General features: G+C 36.4%; 1 protein-coding gene across 5 annotated transcripts in view; it reads right to left on the bottom strand.

Annotated features, from left to right (window-relative positions):
* The window catches only part of CEP128 (centrosomal protein 128), a 340375-nt gene that overhangs the window by 45862 nt on the left and 271507 nt on the right, over nucleotides 1–23006 (bottom strand). For 4 of the 5 annotated variants that reach the window (XM_033109698.1, XM_033109695.1, XM_033109696.1 and 1 more), the window contains one exon: nucleotides 5336–5359. In XM_033109698.1, the coding sequence (XP_032965589.1) occupies nucleotides 5336–5359 (24 nt within the window). Of the gene's footprint in view, nucleotides 1–5335; nucleotides 5360–12736; nucleotides 12827–23006 lie in introns of all 5 variants that reach the window. The other variant, XM_033109699.1, reaches the window with a different exon arrangement.

Below are 23006 nucleotides of genomic sequence, written 5' to 3'. Positions count from 1 at the left end.
GGTATCTTGGATCAGGAGGGGGAAGCAATATACTCGTATTTAGGATGGTGGAGCAAAAGGTCAAAAGAAGCCTGGGTTTCTGACACCACACCTGCCATAGACACCATATATTTGGATTGCTACACAAAAAAGTATTTAATTTCTACCTTATTTAACCTACAATTATTTTAGGTTAAATATGCACATGTTAACTGAAGTCATACTTAACTCTAATACAAAGGTATGAAAACCTAAATTACCAATGGAAATCAAATGAATGGTATCAATGGAAATTCCAATGGTATCAATGGAAATGAAAATGAAGGCAGATCTGAGAGGTGATATGAAAAACTGAATTTATACCCCTAAGCTATACTGACTTCCATTCCCTTTAAACTTCCTAAAATGACTCTTACTGTATTGTCTATGTCTCCTCTTCTCCCCTGACCTCCCACTTGATAAGTTCCCTTCTCTAATCAAGGGCATCCACTTAAACCCTGCTTTTCTGGCACCAAACTGTTCCAAGCTCTAATTTTTCAATCACATTCCTAACGTTGGATTACCTCCAATGTGGACTTTCCTTATTTCTGCTCGTTTTCCGTCCCTCCACTCCATCCTGCACACTACACTACATTTGTGTTCCCATACAGCACACTTAGCCTGCTCCAACCCCTCAGTTAAAACTATTAATGGCTCTCTACTGGCTAAATAGCTGGGCTACCATTTGTCACCTCCCAGGCTTGCAATGCACATGACAGAGAATGCAAAATGATCACAGCACTCTTTCCAAAAGAGCGGCCAGAATCCTTCCCAACAGACTGTTTCAATTGCCAGGACCCACCAGTAGGAACTGGCACTTAGGAAGAAACTTTGCACCTCTGAAGTAAAATATCAACTATAAACTCCTTGGTTTGTATTTCAAAACTCCAATATGTCTCCTATTACTCCCTCCAAGTTCTATCTCTTATGAACCTATGAAAAAAAAAATGTCAAAGACTTTGAAATGAAACTTACTGGGAGTCTTCAGTAAAACTAGTTTTGCCTAGCACACCCCCTGAGTGTTCTGATTTGATGGGGTCGCTGTACCTCTCATTGTCTTTGAGCTGTTTATAACTCTGAGTTGTAGATAACTGATAGCAATGCAAATGATTTTTGTTCACAGACATGCACATAAATTTTATCTGGGAGGTTCAATTGATTTCCTTTCTCCACTATGGAAGAAGCCAGTTTTGCATCTATTTTAAATTCACGTCAGCACTCTTTGGTGCCTATAGATAGAGATATGGCTCTTTGAATGCTCCTTTCAGTCATGGTAATGTCTTGCTCAATCTCATTAATTAATGAGTTAAGTAAATTACTTTGTTAAGAGTCCATTTTATATTTGTATGGGAATCATGATTTTTGGATTTTATCCTTTAACAAATATATATATCCTTTTAACTAACCCTTTGTTCATCACTACCTTCAAAGTTTGATGACATCCTCAATATGGAATGCCTTCTGTGGCTCTTTCTACCAGACACTACTGATTCTTCACATTTCAGAAATGAATCTAATCTCTGAAAACTAACCTGATCATGTCCCCAAACTACAATATCTATGACTTTTCATGATGAACCTAGACTGCAATGTTTTATTTTACAATTATTTTTTCTTCATAATTTCTACAAAATGTGTTACCTATCTATAAAAATAGATACTCTTTTATATCACTAATTTACTTATATGTAAGTAACTTCTCAAAGTGTAAGTTCCTATAGAGAACTGATCACAATTTCTTTTCTTTTTTTCCCTCCGCTTCAGTTGTCAATGCAGTGCAGTATATAGTATCCAATAAATGTCCACTGCTGAGAGCTACCTATGGCCCACGAACTGGGGCTCTGAGTCAAGATTTTTTTCAGGTAATCACTTCGCTTCATTTGGAGAATCAACCTGCTATATTTTGGCTGAAAGTGGTTTCTCCTTATGAAAATTCACACTAAACTTTAATGAAGGCCATTAGAGCTTCTGTAGAACATCAAGTAAAGTTCAGGACTGATCAGAAAAGCTAGTACAAAAAGAATGAATTAATCTGCTTCTGGGGAATTTTTTCCCCTCAACTATTGGACTGGTACTGAAAACTTACATTCCTAAGAACAGTCTTGTGTGAGGGTCATATATGAGGTGTGATCAAAAGATACAGGCAATGTTTAAATAAAATTTATTACAGTAGAAGGACACATTGCCATTAATGTCCTTCAAAATACTCCCCTTCTCTTCGAACACACTTATCCTATTGTTCTTGCCACTTTCTGAAGCAGTTCCCGAAGTCCTCTTTCATGAGGGTCTTTACTTCATCCTCCGTCATGACAACACTCAATGTCACACATTGCTTCTGATACAGCAATTTCTGTCAAATAAAAACATTACGGTGTGTCCTCATCCACCTTATTTACCAGATCTGGCAACATGTGACTTCTGGCTCTTCCCCAAAGTCAAAATGACTACGAAAGGTAAACATTTAAATTGATTCAGGACATGGAGGCAGCCATGACAGCACAACTAAAGACACTCAAGAAAGAGGACTTCCAGAACTGCTTCAGAAAGTGGCAAGAACGATGGGATAAGTGTGTTTGAAGCGAGGGGGAGCATTTTGAGGGGGATTAATGGCAATGTGTCTTTTACTGTAATACATTTTTTTAATTTAAACATTCACCATAGTTTTTGATCACACCTTGTATGTTCAATTCGACATTCATTATTTCATTCTACAAATGCTTAGAGATTGTCCACTGTATGTCAGGAATTTTTTACAAGACCTAGGGATGCATAAGTAAAATGTAATTTCTAATCCAAGAAGCTTACCTGCTAGTGAAGGAGGAGAGGGAATAATTGAGAAAGGGGAGGAAACATGAACACATGACTGTAACCTAAGCATACAGATAATGGGTGGTAAGTGAAATCAAGTTGCTCAATAGGATGAAAGCAACTTCTTACTTTCAGGTATTATAACTACTGAACTTTTAAAATCAATCTATTGCAAATATTCCTAAAGGAACACTGAAGTTTCATACTTTTGCAGATTGGTGTCAACATAATATACACGTGACTCTATGCCTCATGCACCCTTAATACCAACCCAACCCAATGCAGACCACCAGCATTTTTCTATAGTTTAAGTGCAGAGCTGTGAGAGAAGAATAAATGGTCTTGAGATTGCTTTCAGCATATCTGGTTTTATGAACTATAAAATGCTTCACCAGTTGAATAGTCTACCAAGTGCATTAAATCTACTCCTTATAATGTCATGCGAAGTCAAAGGATTTCATAATATTTGAACATTAACATTAGTACTGTGCATTTTCATTTTTATGGTTTTACTTAATTACTTCAAATTAAAGCCATCTTGAGAATATTGCTACTGTAAAAAAACCTAGTCCATTTAATCAATTTTATTTTTCTTATGATGACTTTTTATTTTACCTTTATTCCTAACTGAACACTTAGGATAAGGCATTTATGATTCTACTCCATAGTGCTTTTAGTAAAGAGATACTATAAATAAAAAAGACTAACAAATACCAATAAATGTTACAGGCTTTTTGTTGTTATTGACATAATTTTCAGCTTCGCATAGTATATTGGTATAACTAAAGTGTTTAAATAAGTAATAATAAGGAATCACATAATGGTAATGATAGCTTAACATTTGTTTGGTCCTAAACATTGTCTTTTAATTCTCACAACATCTTGATAAAATAAGTTTCATTATAATCATTTTTACAGATGAAGGAATCAAGAAACAAGTGATTTGCTAAATGTTGTATAAGTGGCATTTGGTATGATGAAAAGTCTTCAAACTCAAAATTTCTGTTTTTGTTCATACTTTTAAAAAGAGCATTTGATTCACAAGCCAAATCCTGTTGGCAAGACACTCCCTAAGGTTAAGTAAAATATATGTGGAGGAACACTAAACATTTTATTCACCTACAATGTCATCATACTGAAACTGAGAAGGTCAGTGTACTTTCCAAATGGCCCAGTTAAATCTAAGGAATTGATTGTTTACCCACTAGGGTCTGGACACTGTCAATCAAAGTCACTTGTTTATACAGGATTAAAATGTGCTCTATTAGCATCTTTCCATTCCTCACATGAACAAAATAAATATTTTATTCTTCATTAGCGTTATTGTTTAAAGGTTTCTTATTTTTCCCTGTTCACTAAAAACATAAAAAAGATAAAATAAAAATCACCACTAGTCCCAAACGACTCAATATTTTGTTTTCTTAAACACTTTTCTAACACAAAATATGAATATTCAATATCTGCTTCATATTCTCCATTATACCTATATACACCATTTTTTTCTCCCTCATAACAGCATAGCGATATTTACTTTTCGAAAATATGACTTTTTATGGCTCAATAATATTTCATCATAAGGTGGTACCATAATTTATTTTACTGTTCTTCCAGCTCACATGGTTTTTATTATAAAAATGTTTATTTATAAAATATAACCATGTTTTATAAAACTTGAAAAACAGAGAAAGAAATGAAATCACAGCTCTATTTCTTGTCTAACAAGTCACTTTTATGAATTTTGCTCACTCCCTTCTATTCTTTTTTCACATGCCTATTATTATATAGCTTATCATTAAAGTACACACAATTTTATGTTTTGAATTTATTTCTATTTAGGATTATATTACAAACCTCTTCCATAACCATTGTGGTATGTTGGGTGAAAATTTCACATTGTATCTAACCATTACTTTACTATCATACAATAAGTTGTCTCCCCTTTTTATTCTAAAATCATTTATTATAAATCATTTTGCAGTAAATGTTGCAAGCATGTAGTCTTTACATTCACGCCTTTTAAAAAACATTATTTCTTAATACTAGATTTCTGCATGTAAGATTACTGAGAAAAAGACTGCCCAGCCTTTATCATTATTTGAACATTGATGAAAACAATGTAAAAATTATTAATACTGAACATTTTGACTTCAAAGTATAAACAGCATTCCAATCTGTTTCTTATCAACCCATCCTTTTAGTGATTGAGAAATGCAGAAAAAAAAATATACAGGGTATTGACTACATCTAAACTAATTACATTTTCCATAAATTAGTACATCTTGGCATCATCAGTCTAAAGAGAGCACTTAAATATGCACGTCTAAATTCTTTTCATTTCAAAAGTCAGTATCCACATACCTTTCATTTTAGCTTATTTTCCCCCTTGATACTTAGATGTAGTTTTAGAAATGCTTTCTGGTACTGTTTCCTTTGGGGAGTGCTTGAAATGCAAATCCACATCAGGACAGAGCAGTAATACTGACAGGAGACAGGAAATGCCCCAACTTACCGTTTCTAACACATTCACACGGTCCTGCAAATAAAGCATAACATATAATTATAAAAACAAAGCTATCAAAATCTTTACAAGTTTACTTAATTTTCAGATTTTCTATTCATTCTCTGTTAGTAATAATTTATTTTTAAATGTTAAAAATGAAAACTCCTACCTAGGATGATGATCTCTACAACAGAATTAGTCATGAAAGGATCGCTATGCCTTTTCTCATCTTGGCTAGTGTTAGGACTACAAGGTTTAATTTAACAGTAAATACCATAAATTCAGACATAATTACTAAATGGAATAGATTTTACCACTTTTTCATTGGTAAAATTGTTTATCTACTTAAGGATATATTATATTAAATACATTTTACAATATGAACCACAACTAGACAATTGTAGTGATATAAAAAAGGAATTTAACACAAATACCAGTTCTCAATTAGGTGTACAGCACAAAGTGTGATCGCACAGGAACGTCAAGTTCAAACATAAGAATACTTCATCAATTAAAATCAAGAAGTAAATTGCTAATTAAAACAAGGCAGGAAAAATAAATTAGAAAGATACGTTACATGCAGCCAATCCTGAACTCAGATGGGCTTACATTACTCATACAGAAATCAGTTTGAAAAAGAGTCATTGACAATATTCTTTAAAAAGTTCCATGACTGAGAAAATAGCTGCATTTTCAATCCAGTGGTTGCATTCTCAATTCTTTTCAGAGCTGACAGCTACATACAGGGAGTTTTCAACGAGTAAAAAGGGCTGAATTTGAGGAGAGTCTGAAGATTTAAGGTGGGATGCCATCTTTTCCAGGATGGTCAAGGCCATTTTTCTTCCTTTGCTCTCATTGTATGCAGTTGGAGGAGATGTGTGAAATCTGGGTTTCTTTTTTGTTTAACCAAATTAACCATTTAGTCCTCAGAGGGAAAGGGTGGAGAGGGGAAATAGTGTAGAGAGCCACTCAGCTCAGGTCTCTCATGGTGAAGGGGCTGCCATGACCCAGGGCACTTAGGAGCAGACAGAACTTGGCCCTCACCTCCTTGCTCCCAGCATCACCTAACACAACTCTCAGTCTTGCTTTTGAGGACTTCTGCAACTCAACCTCCAATCCTCAAACTGGAAAACTGAGTTGAACATTTTTACCCTTCAACCATTTGGCTATGTGGGCACGAGTTACATGAATAAATTATGCAAAATTAGCCCAAAGCAGGTATTTTTTTAGCAATATAATGTGTTTAATTACATTTTGTTGGCTTACTTGAGAGAACCTCACCCTCGCACCCACAAGTTCCATGAAATAACTGCTATTTTGTTGGTGACTTGTGTACTGCCACATGAGTGTGTCATAATAGATGCATATAATGCCTCAAGTGGCCTTTGGTCTGTTGTTACCAGCCATCTTACTCATAGGGTATCTGGGACAAAGCCATTCAGCAATACTCTATCACCCTTTGCAGACTTAACAGAGCCTCATTAGATGCCCTATAGAGACAAAAACAACCTTTATATGAACCATCTCAGAAGGCTCAAAATATTCACAGCCACAGTTTGGGCCTTAAGTTTTCCCCATACTATGTATTTGTGGGCTCATATTATTTAGGATTAGCATATTTTAAAAGCATACATGTGGCTGGCTTGAAATCAGTAATCTCATATGATGTGAAAGCAGAATTGAATTAAATTGCCTCTTAATTCCTATCTTGGCGTTTGCCAAAGACAAAATTTATGTATTAGTTTCTTCATTTTACTTGAATATTTGTTCCAGGACTTTAAAAGAAATACGTACTGTCATGGACTACAAGTTTGTATCCTTGCAAAATTCATGTGCTGAAACCCCTAGTGTGATGGCATTTGGACATGTGGCCTTTGGGAAGTAATTAGGTCACAAGGCTGGAGCCCTCATGATGGGATTAGTGCCCTTCTAAGAAAAGATACAACAATGCTTGCTTCTCTTTCTGCTCTCTGCCACGTACGGACATATGAGAAGATGACCATCTATAGGAAGAGGGCCCTCTCCAAGATCCAAATCTGCCAGCACCTTGAGCTTGGACTTCCCAGCCTCCAGAACTGAGAGGAACAAATGTTATTTAAGCCACCCAATCCATGGTAATTTGCTATAGCAGCCTGAGTTGACTAAGACATGGGCCTAGTCTATAAGACTATGAACACAAAAGGTCTACGAAACTCCATTTTGTTAAAGTACAAAGGTCGATAAAAAATCTATTTTGATGCAATTTACTTATGTCTATAACCTACTTCATTCCAAAATGGTACTGAGACAGCTTTCCATGAAACATGTGCATGTTCAGAAAATGAGGAAATTCAGGAAATATAAAAATTCGGTTCATTAAAATCTAAATTTAAATAATTCAATTTTCCAATCAACAACAGCTAATAAGACACCAGCCATTGCTGCCAATTCATGAGCTTTGTCTATATTGCAGTTTTCTGGTCTTAATTTCAAGACTACAAATAAAAAACAAAAACACACACACAAAAAAACCCCACAAACTACTCCTAGTCTTTATGAACTTCTTAACTTGCTTTTAAAATTAAAGAAATGTATTTTGAAAATTTAACCTGTTATTTGTACTTGACTTCTTTTTTGGCAGACAAGATTAGTTATTATAATTCTGCATATAAAAGAATTAGGCTATTGCAAACCCTTATTCTCAAAACATCTGCATACTTCCTCTCATGTTCTTATTATTAAAATGGAGGTAACTTAAGCCAATAATGGACATTGATACAGCCTATGAAAAACTGCCAGTATATGTCCTAGAATGAATATATAATTATACCAAAATAAATTATATTCTTAACCTCTCCCACTCTTACTAGAACTGCAATTGTAGTGTGTGGTTGTTGTAGTTTAATCTCCAATTAAACAGATTTTACTTTCAAGCTCAAGCTGCAGGTTCAACACACTCCCTACTCCCCCATCACAACCCCCTTCCCCACCTGAGCTTGGATTCTGAAAGAACAAAAATGGATCATTAGGATACTAAAAGGGGGATTAGAGGTGGGAGAAGTAGAGCCAACAACAACCTCCAGAAGTAAGAAAGACATTCTCACTGTAATCATGCTATGTTAGGTGGTTTAATAAATCCGTGGTTCTTATCCGTGGACTTTGAGGGTCTAAAGAAATTTGAACTTGTCCCCAGGAAAATGTACATTATCCACAACACACACACAATTCTGCGTATACTTTTAGGGGAATTGCAGACTCTCTGAAGCCCACCCACCCATGGGCCTTCAAGTTCTTTCACTCTAAATAAAAACACCTGAAATAAGATCTAAGAATATTATAGAAATAAATGATTTTATTAAACCAAATCTATTTCTCCTGTCTGAAATATTTCTAGATAAATACCATCAAAAATAAGGAAAGAAACAATTGGGGGTGGAAGGTTATACAAAAATCAAAGGAAAATTTGCCTTCAAGTATTTTGAAGAAAAAAAGTTCTTGGGGGAACTAACCTATTTTATTGCTATTGTTTTTTGTTTTGTTCTTGTGATTGGAGAGTTTCTTTCCCACTATCCTTTGGTTCTAAGGGGGGGAAGTCTAGGAAACACGTAAAACGGCAACAACTATTTTAATGCGACTCTTCAAGTACATGTGCAGTCACTGTATAGTCAGTGACTCACAATGTTCTTACCGATGACTAACAGATCTTACCAATGTGAATATTACAGACTAATTTTTAAATGAAAACAATGCTGCTGGACATAATGTTTTAATTCATTCTGGACTTGAGAGATCGAGTAGAGAGAGTTATATTTTGGGGGAGGCCTATAGTGCATACGCACTATAAAAGTATGTATTTTATTGTAAAAACAGTCATGAGGATGAAAAGTACAGCAGAGGGAATATAGTCAGTAATATTGTAATAACTGTCTGGTGTCAGATGGGTGTACTAGACGTATCAGGGGGATCACTGTGTAAATTATACAAATGTCTAATCACTATGTTGTACACCTGAAATTGATATAATATTCTATGTGAACTGTAATTGAAAAAAATTTTTTTAAATATGTATTTTAACTTTTTATGATGAGCTTAGTAACCTGCCTTGAGCTGTATATATTCTTTTGTTACTTGGTCATAATGGGGTGCACACTGGAATTTATAAATGAACCAAAGCAAGTTGATTAGCATCATTAGAGATGGGCAAAAATTTGTAGGCCACGTTAAGAAATGAACACTAAATGGATCTTTGGTATCTGAATCCCTGTTCATCAACAGTTCATTTCATTCAGCTGAGCCAATCAATTAGACACTGATTCATCCATTGCATCTAAGCAATGAATTAGAAGCTTTATACGTCTAAATAATCAGAGTTGATCGGCATTTGGTTAAGTATAGTTGAACAGGTAGTGACTTTATCAGAATAATGCAGAATTTTCCAAGAATGCTTTAAATATATCATTAGCATACGAAAAAGCACAATACTGGCATAAAAATATAACAAGAGTCTCTATCCCTTCCAATTCTAAGAAGCTTTAAGAGTATAAAATAATTTTGGAAACTTCTCTGGGACTGAAGCTCTGTGATAGACATATAATTTTCAAAAATAAAAACCCACAATGAGGACTCCCTCCCATCACTGTTCTAAAAGCACAATGCCTCCTGCCAGAAGAAAAATCCACTCAGCTTCACCCCAAGAGACCACTGCATGGCATTTATCCTGTCAGTGTTAACTCTGTTTAATCAACACTCACTCTTTAGCTACTACTTCCTATATGAAGGGTATAAAATGAAATGCAAATATGTACGTTTTTCCTCTACGCATTTCCACACAGCATTACATTTAACAAATTGTCAATCCTTTTTTAATAATTAAAAGAACTAGAAATAATTTCAAATGTATTCTTTTCCAAGCTTCAAGATATTAAAATGAAATAAAAGACCTTTATTAATCATCACAAGAAGATCAGCAATTTCATATAGTGATTTAAAATAAATGAAAATAAATTAGAGATAAGAATCGCTAACAACCTCAATGTTGGAACACAAAAAAAGTTTTAGAATATAGAGTAAGTTGGCCGTGAAACTATCAAATGAATTAACAATCTATACATAAAATTGCATTTTATCCATTAAAAGCCAGACAAAGTTATTTCATACTTTTGAAAAATTAGGATGGGTGGAATTAGACAATGTGCAGTAGTTTCCCAATTATCCAGTGTTCGATTTAGCCATCATTAAATACCTGTAGTCAATCTTTGTTAACTCATTTTATTAGACGCTCATGAACCTTTTTCAAATAATCTACTTCAGGGTCCAAAACAATAAAGCAAATACTGAAAAAAAAACCACAAGGCATCAAGGTTTTGTCTAAGAAGCTGTCCATATACCCCACCCCCAACATTTTGACTTCTCATGAAAAGCCAGTTTAAAAGGATGCATCATTTCCTTGCCTAGAAGGAATACCCAGTAATGTTCCTTTGTATCTGCTTTTCACCCAGGAAGTGGAAAATCAGAAGCAGAAACTATCACAACATTTCCACACAGAGTCAAAGGGTATGCTCCATGTTTCTGATCTGGTCTCTCATTGACCACCATTCCCCTGGGTGGACAGCAGAGGCTTCTGGCTGTGCCTCTGTAGCTTTCTTCTGCTAGATCCCATGTTGGCGTTTGGATTTGTGGTCTCATTTGTTATGAGAACATTACTGACCACTGTACTTCAGTCTGACACTGTTCAGGAAAAGCTGAGATTTCATTTATCCTAAAGTGGGATGTGTGCATGAGTTTGTGGGCTGAGGAATACAAGTGGGGTGGAGGAGAAAGATGAAGGTAAATGTATGGACATGGGGCTCTGTTGGTTTGTTTCAACAGATTTCATGCTGGAAAATGAAGCCCAAGAAGTTAGGTAAAGGTTTTGCTTAACATCCCTGTAAACACTTCCAGCCCACTTTATAAAACTAATACTACAATATCTCAGATTTAGCCTTATATTCCAGACCACAAAGCAAAGAAATGCATTTTTTGCTTGCTTGTTTTTTTTCCTTTAAAATGAAGAACTGCTTTAAGATTCTTCTTTAAGCACAAATGGAATGTGATGCATAGATGTATACCCACAGGATGAGACTACAAACCAAATGAAGGGCAGAAGACAGAATTATTTTTCTCCTGGAACTGCTCAATTCCACAGTGAGATTGCTGGTAACAGGTAACGGAAGTTCAGTGAATGACATTTGGACTGGGGAACAACTAAAAATTATTGGCAGGTAATAGAAAGGCTATGATGGTGGTTAGGAGCAATGCAAATGACATCCAATGTACCTTCCAAGATTGACTGTCCCCCAAGAGAGAGGCAGAAACTGGAGTCGAGTAGTAAGCGGGAAAAGCCAACAGCCCAGAAACCAACACACCACCATTTTTTGAAGGATTTACATTTTAAGAAATAAAGTGCATGTCTCCAGTTGTGAGGTTAGTCATATATCAGCTGAATATGCTCTGAACTCTTATGCAAATCATAGTGCTGTGATGGTCATGGCATAATTTATAAGTAGATTTGTGTCATGCAGAACTTGTGGGAAACAACAGGGTATGCTTTTTCTTCAGGGTGTGTATTTGACTGCCACCAAAATAGCTTGTCTAATGAGACTCCCTGAGGCTGACATCTCCTTTGTTTCCCTCAAGGGTATGTATCTCCTGGGCTTCTAGGTGAAGAATGTTCATGAGGAAACCCACATAACCATAGAACCCTTTGTCTCCAGCTCCTTCCTCGTGAATATCTGAATCACAGCACTTGATTTTTAACTATCATGCAAATCACACAGCTGAGTCATTAAATGATATGGGCACCCAGTCCACCTTGGGAATTAAACTGCTTACCTTTGAGCAATTTCAATAATCCACATCCTAATTTACATGTAGAGTCATTTACTAAATTCTTTTCAGGAATTAAAGCAAAAGGAACATTCTACTAGAGACTCTGTCTCACTCTCATTCCCATATTCATTCTGTGTTCGCTTCTCACCAATCTATACTAAAGAGAGAGTCTACTGATAAGGATAATCAAGACATAAGCTGACAGTTTTAAATAATGTATCTGGCTGACATGAGTTAGGTTTTTCTTATTTTCTAATTCAGTTTGACTAAGATTCAACCTATATTAATCCCCATTTCCTAATAAACAACCACAGAAAAAAAGGGAAAGGTGGTTAAAGGATTTAAAACTAAGCTTAGATTATCTGTACTCCAATAATCAACAGTGCACTATTCTTAGTATCTAAGAAAACTGAGGGAAAACCCCCGAATAACTTAGTTTTCAGTTGCATTTCTGGGAAGCATACCTGAAGGCTGATTTATCCTGTATATCCTAAAACAAAGAAGATGTATTTTGACTATTCAGTTTTAAATATTCTAAACATTCCTATCTATGAAATACTTAACTGCTTTTTCTTCAAATTGAGCTTCATTCTGATTTTTCATTGTAGTCTGACTAGCATCTTCCCAAGGTGGAATTTTAAACTGTAGCTTTGGCTGTTTAAGAGAGATGTACGTGAGTAAAGAAAAAACACTGGAAAGCTCTATTGTGCTAAAATAATCAAAAGCGCTATAAATAGTAATAGCTATAAAAATAACACTAATAGGACTATAATAATTTCAAATAAAATTTAACTTTTGCATTTGGAGAAAGTAGTATCATGCTGTACTTTTAAAAGAGTCCCCAAAATAATTCCTTATCCCACTTAAAGGCACAAATTTTAGGAAACTCATTATGCGAAATTTAAAACATTTTACTGCTCAGGCTTATAAATAAGTAGTGATTTGGTTGAAAGCATCCTCAACTGTCTTGCTTTCAAAAAATCATTCCTGGAAGGAACTGATCCTAAATTCCAAAGTCTATTAAACGAAGGAATAAATGAGATGGGAGCTTGTTAACAGACACACCTGGGCAGTTTTGGTTGGTAATGAAAACTACTTTTAACATTCACAACCTTACCTGCAGATAATGAAGCGCTGACACAGATCAGGAAGGTCTGATTACTCAAAATTATACTTTCCTTCCATTTGCAAAATTATTTACTATTCTACCAATGAAAATTTATTCTTTGGGGAAGAGCTCAAAAATTTATTCTTTGACTCTCTCCATTTCAGTTAATCTTTCAGAAGGGAAACATTCCTAAGAGAGATAACCATTAGCCCAGTTCATTCCAAGGCAGGGGTCGGCAAAATTGGACAGTGGGTCAAATGCAGCCCACTGCCTGATTTCATAGGTCCATGAGCTAAGGGGGGTTTTTACATTTTTATTGGGCTGGAAAAAAAATTCAATGCAAGAATAGTATTTCATGACGTGGAAAAATGACATGAAATTCAAATTTCAGTTTCCGTAACTAAAGTTTTATTGGAACATAGCCCATTTATTTCTTTACATATGGTCTACGGCTGCTTTTATCCTACAATGGCAGAGTTGAGTTGTGGGATAGCATATTGCTTGTAAAATTGAAAATGTTTATAGAGTTTTGCCCTTTACAGGAAGTTCAGTGACCCTCTGGTTCTAAGGTTTTGTTATCCTCTAAGAATTACTTCCTGACTCACAGAGGTTGCCCTGGTAAACCGTTCAAGGTTCTGGAAGGAGAGGATGAGGTGAAACACACTGACCAGAGTCAAGAGAATAAGAACCAGAAAGATTTTATCCAACTTTTAAGCTTTAAAACAAAATTTAACAGTTGTATATGCGTATATACATATAGTACCCAGAATATAAGCCATTCCACAGACCACATAAGTTCCTTCCTTTTGTCCTTTACTCCTTTTATCCATCATTCTTTCTTTCTTTCCAATGTCTTTCCATCCTTCCTTTCTTGCTTCCTTTCTTTCTCCCTCCTCCCTTCCACTCACTTATTCATTTACTTAATTAATCCATTCATCCACACAGACTCCATGTTGGGCAATGGGTATACACCTATAGACAAGGGATATAAGGTGTCTTCACAGAGCTTAAATTCCAAAGGAGGAGGAAAGACATGAATAAAGAAGTCACCCAGGAACTGATGGGGAGGTGATGGCGGTCGATTATTCATTCCGTTGAGACAAAGTCAGTTCCCAGAAGAGGTGACATTTGCACTGAAACTCAAAAGGATGAAAGGAGCCATCAGTGAAAGAGCAAAGGGAAAGCATGATAGAGACAGTAGCACATGCAAAGCTCCGGGGACAAAAGGGTTTAATTTCAGGAACAAAAGGGACACTGGGATGTGTGTTGTGGCTATTAATGAAACAATCCCTTCAAATTACCAAAAAGTATAAAAAAAACCCCACAAAAAAAAACAACCCCAAAAACAAAAAATGCTATTAAAACCTTATTATTTGCCAAAAATTGTATCGGGTGCTTTCCACATATGTTCTCATTTAATGCTCACAAAAACTCTCCCTTGGCGAACATTATTAACTTCATTCATTTAAAGTCAGAGAAAACAGACTCGCAGGTATTAAACGTATCGAATTCCACACTGTGATTAAATGTTGGAGCTTAGACTGTAATCCACGTCCACCTGACTCAAAGGAGTCCATATTAACTCTCAAAAAAGCAAATTAAAGATCACATTAAATATATATATATATTTAACAACTCTGCAAAATGGAACTAATGGAAATACCATATGCTGACAGTGAAGTTTTATGAGCAGATAGACAATAAATGCGTTTTTATTACCATCGGGGGCTATTTTGTCTGTGTGTGTGTGTTTGGTGACGGTTAGGGGATACACTGGAAAACTGTTCTGGAGCCCCTTTCTCAAAATTATTCATCCCAGAGTAGCATTCCAGAACCTTATTTTTAACAGATGTCAGGTGACAGTATAACAAAACACATGCTATCTCACAATACATTTAATGTTCAAACAAAAAGCGTTATTGGTACACATTTTTATATTTATTTACTCTGTAATAAAAGGGATTACATTTTTTGCCATACGCCTTTCTTAAGTAAGTTGCAACTCCTCTGACTTCTGGGTCTGACAGTAGGCCAGCAGGGCACACAGTCATGACCACCAGGAAGCTCTCAGAAGACAGGACAAAGGGCGGCAGAGACCTACACTTAATTAGCTGTGCTGCTGTGCAGATAATGGCACCTCTATTGCGTGCTGCTTTGCCACCTCTTTTAGATTGAGGCTGCAGGAGCTTAGATTCATCACCGAGCTCATAAATGGCCTCTCCCCCCCACCCCCGGTTCACTCGGGACAAATTTATTAGTTCTTTTCTCACAGTGAAATGAGATGTTGGGATTTCAATTACAACCAGAGGGTGGTAACGACATGGAGTCTCTTGTAGGTAATATTTTTCTATTTCATTTTTATGAGCAAACACAGAAATATTGTTAACAGACATTAAACGTTATTTATTAAAGTAAACATTAAACTTCTAACAAATTAAATTTTGTAATGTAGATACTCTTGGAAAGGAATGTACTTCAGAATCAATTTTTTTTGAAACCAAAATAATCACGGATGATGATAAGAAGTCAAAGATATAAGAGGAGATGCTTATTAGTCATTCTTTCCGCTCATACCAAATCTCTGAGGTTTGAAGCGCTCAGAGGACGTCACTGAAAGTAGAGGTCTCACTTCTGGGGCTATTTCCCATTCCCATCTCTGGCTGATTTGCTTTAGTTTTATCACTTTTTGCACAATTTTAAATTTATGCAAACATTTTCAATGCTGCCTTTAATTTTTGCCAGAATATTTTGAACCTGGTTTAAAACTGAAATTGAAGAAGCCCGAGGAGGGTTTTAATAACAACTTTCTTCAGTCTGTTTATTTAAAACATGATGAATAAGCAAAAAGAAAAGGTGCAGAATGGAAAAAGAAAAATGATCCCTTCTCCTTCCTAGAAGTGCTCGAGATTACTGGATTGTTCGTAATCTCGCACCAGGATGAAAATCTTCCTCACGTGCCAATGGCCAAATATATATATATATATACATACATATATATTTATAATATATATATGTATATATATATATTTATATGACATGGTCCCAGTTGCCATGTGCATTTAAGCTTAGAGTCTATGGGTTTATACATAGTTTTAAAGTTATAGAAAGGCAGTGAGAAGTTTCACTAATAATAAATCTCCAGTATTGCCTGACTTATTTAATGCACTTTCTAAAAAGTATTTTGTTTCTTATAGTCTCTTTTTTGAGGTAGGAAGTCAGCTAGTATTTTACCACACTAAATGTGAAATATGCTTGCTAATGACTCATTGTCATAGGAAAAAAAACAAGGAAGAAATTAAAAGAAAGGCCAGGAACCTAAACAAATAAACAAAGTGCAGCAATTCAGTTCTCCATAAGCTCAGGAGGCTTATTAAGAACAGTGGTAGGGAAGCCAGGCAGACTGTAATACAAGTAAGTTATAGCCCTGCCACTTACGGGCTTCGCAAGCTACATGCCTTAGCTTCTTTATCTGTAAAATGAGAAAAGCAGTATCTCTTATAGAATTGTTATAAGGAATAAAGGACATACATTGAGAAGTTTGAGCATAGGGCACGACAAAAGAATTGCTCATTAGCTATTAATATCATTCATTAACAAATCAGAGGGCCTGTTTTTCCCCTTCTCCTTTGATGCACACAGACCATCACCCTTGGGGCGGATTTAGTGCAATCTTGACAGGAATTAAGAAGTGTTAAATAAGTATTTGTTAATAGAGTGAAACATAATCTTAGTGAGTTTTCAAGACTCCAGCTTGGGGAAATCCTCTGCAGTCTTTCTTTATATTCTGGAAAATCAGCCAAAGATGGGATGGGAGAGCCCCAGAAGTGAGAACTCTAATTTCTTTCAATGATGTCTTAATGCTTCAGACCGCAAAGATTTGTTTTATGAGGCAATGGAAACTGTTTTCACCAGAAATGTATTGTTGATGACCAACTGTTTCCAAATTTGTTGCAAACTACAGTCATTACTTAAAATATTGCTTTCCGCAACTGTCAATGTTATCACGAGATGGAAGACAAAATGGAGCACACAGTGTTACGTCGGAACGTTTGAATGCCCGTAAAATTCATAGGTTGAAATCCTAATCCCCAATCTGATACTATTAGGAGGTAGTATCTTGGGAGGTGATGAGGGCGGAGCTCTCATAAAAGAGCCTATTCAAGAGACTCAGAGCGCTCTCTCTGCTCTGCGCCATGGGAGGACACAGCCAGAAGTGGCCACCTATGAATCAGGAAGTAGGCCCTCACCACCTACCAAATCTACCAGCATAAATACTGAATACTGCATCTGCCTTGATCTTGGACTTCCCAGCCTCTAGAACTGTGAGAAGTAAATGTTACTGGTATAAGTTACCTCATTTAAGGTATTTTTGTCATAGCAGCCTGAACAGATTAAGACACACAGTTATCTGTCCAAAGTTGAAGGCCCTATCTAGGAATGTAACGTGAGAAGAACAGCAGATACACACGAAGTAGAACAGTGTCGTAGTGATCACTTAATCCGCAATGCAAATGACATTGCCTCCAACTACCAGGTGACAGTTGACTCTGGAAACATGGCAAAACTCTCTGACAAGCTCAACACTGCAAAACTTCATAATGTGCTTAGATTATTTTCATTTTTCACAGGAAAATGTAAGCTGCTCTTCACATCAGTCCCTGTGCCCACGAAGCCCAGAACTCAGACTGACAAAACACCATGTTTTATGGAAATATTGCTTTTTGTGCAGTCAACTGTAAAGGTGATGGTGTACAGAGATAGATAAAATAACTTCCCCCCTGGGAGCAATTTGCAAAATCTGTAACACACTTGGTTCATTTTCACTACCAAGTTTTTTAAACTTTCAGTCACTGAGTAAAATTTGGGCTTTTGAGCTCAAAGAGGACACTTAGTTTTTGCAGTTTTAAATGTATCCAAATGGTGTCTTTTTTCTTTTTTCTTTTTTTTTGTGAGACATTTTTAGAAGCTTGACTCAAGAAGACAGCTGAGTCCTGAGGACCTGGGCTTTGCATCCCTCAGGAGAAACAGAACCGACCACATTTTCGTATTTTTTATCCTCAAAAGAAAATGATTTAGTCAATCAACTTCCAATTATTCAGACACAAGAATACTTCATTCACTCTCAAGGCTTTCTATTTTCAAGTTAAATTCTGTCATAAATTTGGAAATAAAATTAAGTTGCAAATTTCAGGTAAAATAGGATAAGATTTCCAGTGGAATCTATTTTACTCAGCTTGGTTCCCTGCTCTCCCGAGGCCTCCTAACGTAGTAAATTGAAGTGTACAAACCTAATTGGTTGAGACCCTGTTTGACCTTACAATACAGACTGACAATGTTTCGTGTCTGTTAAGACCTCGAACCGAATTTAAGGCTTGATAAGGCTTCTCAGCTTTTAATAAAAGAGAGAGTTTTAATGAGGCACTAACTCGCCTTGTCCTAAAAGTGTTGCTCAACCCTCCCATTCCCCACAGTGACCCATGTTTTGCTTTGTTTATGTCATTGCTTAGAACAGTTTTTTAAGAAATCATGTATCAGAAAAAGAGATAGTGATGTGCTTACATTCTGAGGACTGCATCTTGGAAAGAATAAGTAGGTATGCATCACATTTTGGTTTCTAGAATTATGTAAGTTCCATTGCAACTCTGGTGAGTCATCCTAGGGATGAGCAGGATACTGAATTTACCTTTTAGCTTCATAAAGCCTTAAAGAGTCAATCCCAATTTATCAATGTATTTCAATTGGAATGTCTAGAGATTGTACTTTAGTACCAAGACAATCAGAATTTCTACAGAAATTTTAAGAACTGCTTTAACCAATCCTTCAATTCTTCTGGAGAGCCAGTGTTGGAACACAACCTCCCAGTTCACTCTCTCTACCCCTTCTAAAGTCACTCAGGGACTCTTTGCTGCCCATCCTTGCATTTCTATCCACAATCTCTAAAATCTCCAGACCACTATGTGGTTTGAAAGTATAGGTTATGGGCACGCCACAGTCAGGCAAACATGACTGACAGCAAAACAACAGAAATTACCCAGTTGGTCTGTCACTGGCCCAGTTTGTCACATGGTTGTTTACCAGGAGAACTGGCCATCCACGGGGACTACTGAGATGATAATGTTTGATATGCCAGCCTCTGCTAGGGCGATTTATTTGTCCATGTCAGTTTTTTGTCTTTGGTGGTTTTTCTTGCCCAGTAAATCCCCAATGATGTGTCTGCCAACTCTACAGTGGAATTCTTTTCCATATTATAATACCCCTATATTAATATTCATTAGACTTGTTCCAAGAGAACTAAGAAATTTGAGTTCTATTTTTCTTTTCTTAAAAACACTGTGCTGCCATAGGCTGGCTACTCCATAAGGAGCTGAAATGAAGTAATGGCTGAGGAAAAGATTATCTTCTCCTTCCTGCTCATTTCTAATGCTTTTGCCTAAGCACTGTTTAGGAGACAAAAACAAAATCAACCCCCTGCCCCTCCACTCCCAAAGCATTTCCCAAAAGTAAATGCTATCCCTCAAATGGAAGGTTCCAGACTATTTTTAAAAGCTATCTGGGAGAGAAATTAAATATAATTATGGGTCATCTGAAAAATAGCATGCCTATAATGCCATTTAATTATCCTTCAAGGGCATAGCTTCTAGAATGTCTCAGAGAAAAATGTATTACTTTTTTAAAAAACATAGAATCATTTTTTAAATTAAATGAAGGATTCAGCTCATTTCTAATGAAAATACTGATACCGAAGAAAGTGTCCAGAAATACTTGTGACGTGTAGATTATAGATCCTACAACTAAAATGTTTCCTTTTTCCTCTTAAAATAATGTGATTGATATTCATGTGTAGTCCGTATCATCAATTTCATTACTGTTACATTGTGAATTTTTTCCCTTTTCCACTTTTTCATTATATTCAGTAGTTATCCAAAGATGTAAACACTTCCTTTAGCATAATCTGACCAAAATCTGAATTTAAAATCATGGTTACCCATGGGAGGAGGAGAGGAGAGTGAGAGAGGAGAGGGTAAAAGGAGAAAGAGGGGGCTCGGGAAGGAGGTGGGCAGGGGAAGAGTGGCTCCAGGAGGGCAGACACATTTACTGCTTTGTCCCCAGCACGCAGCACCAGGTCTGGCATATAGTAGGTGCAAATAAACAGTCCGTGTGTGGAATCAATATTTATGGAGGACCTGCCAGACCCCAAGCTTTATACACTTTTTATCCTAATTGATCCTCTCCATAACCCTATGAAGTCAGTATTATTAGTGTCCCCAGTTTACAGATACAAATACTGCTTCAAAATGACCTAAAGATGGCCTAGCAGGAGAGGAAAATGAATAGGAACAATCACGTTCATAATCATCTAGTCTTCTCGTTTAAAATAAAATGAAAAGTGAGATGGCTGTAGGTTTGCATGAAAGAAGGGGCATACATGTTTTCAAGATGTGTACTCTGTCTAGTGAATGACTTAGTAGCATTTGAAAGATGTTTATTACTAAGCATGACACTCTTTGGAGTGATCTGCATTCTGGGAACCACAAAACAACAGGACTGTAAAAGAAAGAAATCGATGAGAGGTACGTTGATGATTTAAAAATGAAACCAAGAAGCAATAGCAGTACCTACCACTGCCAGCCATCTGACACAAGTAAGGTGTCAGTCACTGAACACTTTTTAACTAAACTGAGAAAAAATGGATTACCTTTGATGTCTACTTAAAATGACTCAGCTGATCTCCAGTGGATGAAAGAAGGGATTTGCTTGATCAATGTACCTCAAAACCATATGCAAATGGGACTCATGCTGCACCACACATTTATACACGATAATACTTGGTTTTTAAGAGCAGCGGACAGTGTAACAGCAAATGAATCACACACAGGCACACACACACACACACCCGAGCCAGACAATGTTAAGCTCCAGTAAAAACTTTTCCCAATGACCAAATGCTTTGTAAAAGTCACTGTTAAACATGTCTATCTCCACTGTTTGATTCCTCCAACACTCTCCTTTCTGCTGTCTGCCCCCATCACCATTCTATCCTTTTCCAATCACAATGATTCCTACCACTCCTGCCAAATTATTCACTTCTTGACCTTTTGTTTCAATACGTTCAAAAAAGAAGGGAGACTAGAGCAGGACAGAAAGAAGGAGGGAGACTGAAAATGTGTGTGCGCACAGGAATGACAGAATTTGGAAGTCACCCCAAAACTTTTTAAACAAAATATGAACTCTGGGACAGAGATGGCTATTGTTTTCTAATGGGTGCACCTTTGAGAGAACCAGGAATAGGTGCTACATAAATAAGAAACATGTATGGAGGCATTTATTTGTTTATTTTACTGCATACCTACCACAGTGAGATGCTGTGCTAAATACGTGGATGTTTGAGAAAGTAAGACGTCAGAGTCGTTTTGCAGGTACGACAGGAAATTACAATTCTTTGTATAGTAAATTTTTGTTTCAAACCTAAACTCCTTAGCTAAGTGAATTCAAGGACTTAACAAATATTTATTCAGTTTTATTGATTATTTTCCTCTTGAAATATTCTTGGCTAAGCTTCATGGCATTATGATCTCCAGAAATTATTTTCTTTACGTCTTAGACTCCTTTGCAGGATTTTCATCTTTAGCCTGTTATTTAAGTGTTTGTGTTCCCTAGAGTTCTGGCTTAAGTTTTCATATCTTGCTTTTTTCTGCCTACCCCCCTGGGAGTTCTTATTGGCTCTATGACGTTTAGTATCGTCTGTGTGATATGGAGACCAGATCTAAAGACACCAAATTCTGACTGTCCTGTTCAACCTCTTCCTGAGATCATACGTGAATCCCTCTCCTGACAGTGCCACATGGATGTTCCAAGGCACCTAAACTGAAAATATCATAAACTGAACTAATTAATTTTCCCTTATCTCACTGACTAACAGCACCATCCATGAAGTTGTCCAATCAAGAAACCTAAGAGTCATTCTTAGCTCCTTCCTTTTTACTTCCTAACAACCAATTTAAAAATTCCATGAATTTTTATACCCTAAAATATATTAAGAAACCACCTACTCCTCTTCTGTCTCTGTTACTATCCAACCCAAGTCACTAGCATCTCTGGCCAACATTTGCACCAATATCTGCTTAACTGGTCTCCTTGATTTCAATCCTGCCTGCACCCAAAGATTTTACAGCCAGTTATGTGTTAAAGAAGCAAATTTGATCATATTACCCTCCTGTTTCAAACCCTTTGTTGTTTTCCCATATACAGAAGGTAAAATGCTCACTCCTTCAGGAAGTCCTGTTTACCTTCCAAACTCTTGTCTTGCTTCTCCTCTCTCAGTCACTCATTCCGCCATATAAAACTTCTTCCGGTTCCTTAAACATGACACTGATGCTGTCTTTTACCTCAGGCCTTCACATTTCCTAAACATTTTCTGATCTTCATTCCAAACTTACCAACGCTAACTCCTGGTTTTCATTTAAATATGGACTTTCTTTGGGATCATCTTGCTGCTGTACCCCAGCTCACCCTTCCCACCTTCAAGCCCCACACTTCTCCACCATTATCTCCACCAAACAAAGGCAGATGGTCATGTTATATGCTCCCAGTGACTTATACATCCCCTCTAGTAGCATTTTTTAAAAAATATTTTATTATAAACACCTATTTAACATTCTTTTCCACTGGTGTAGAGGGCAAGAAGCTATCCAGTGTACGCAACTTGCCTTTGTATCCCTAGCACCC

The sequence above is a fragment of the Rhinolophus ferrumequinum genome, chromosome 6, assembly GCF_004115265.2.
Source record: "Rhinolophus ferrumequinum isolate MPI-CBG mRhiFer1 chromosome 6, mRhiFer1_v1.p, whole genome shotgun sequence".
Lineage (NCBI taxonomy): Eukaryota > Metazoa > Chordata > Mammalia > Chiroptera > Rhinolophidae > Rhinolophus > Rhinolophus ferrumequinum.
The sequence above is the reverse complement of the archived record's forward strand: the minus strand, read 5'-3'. Positions and strand labels throughout refer to the sequence as shown.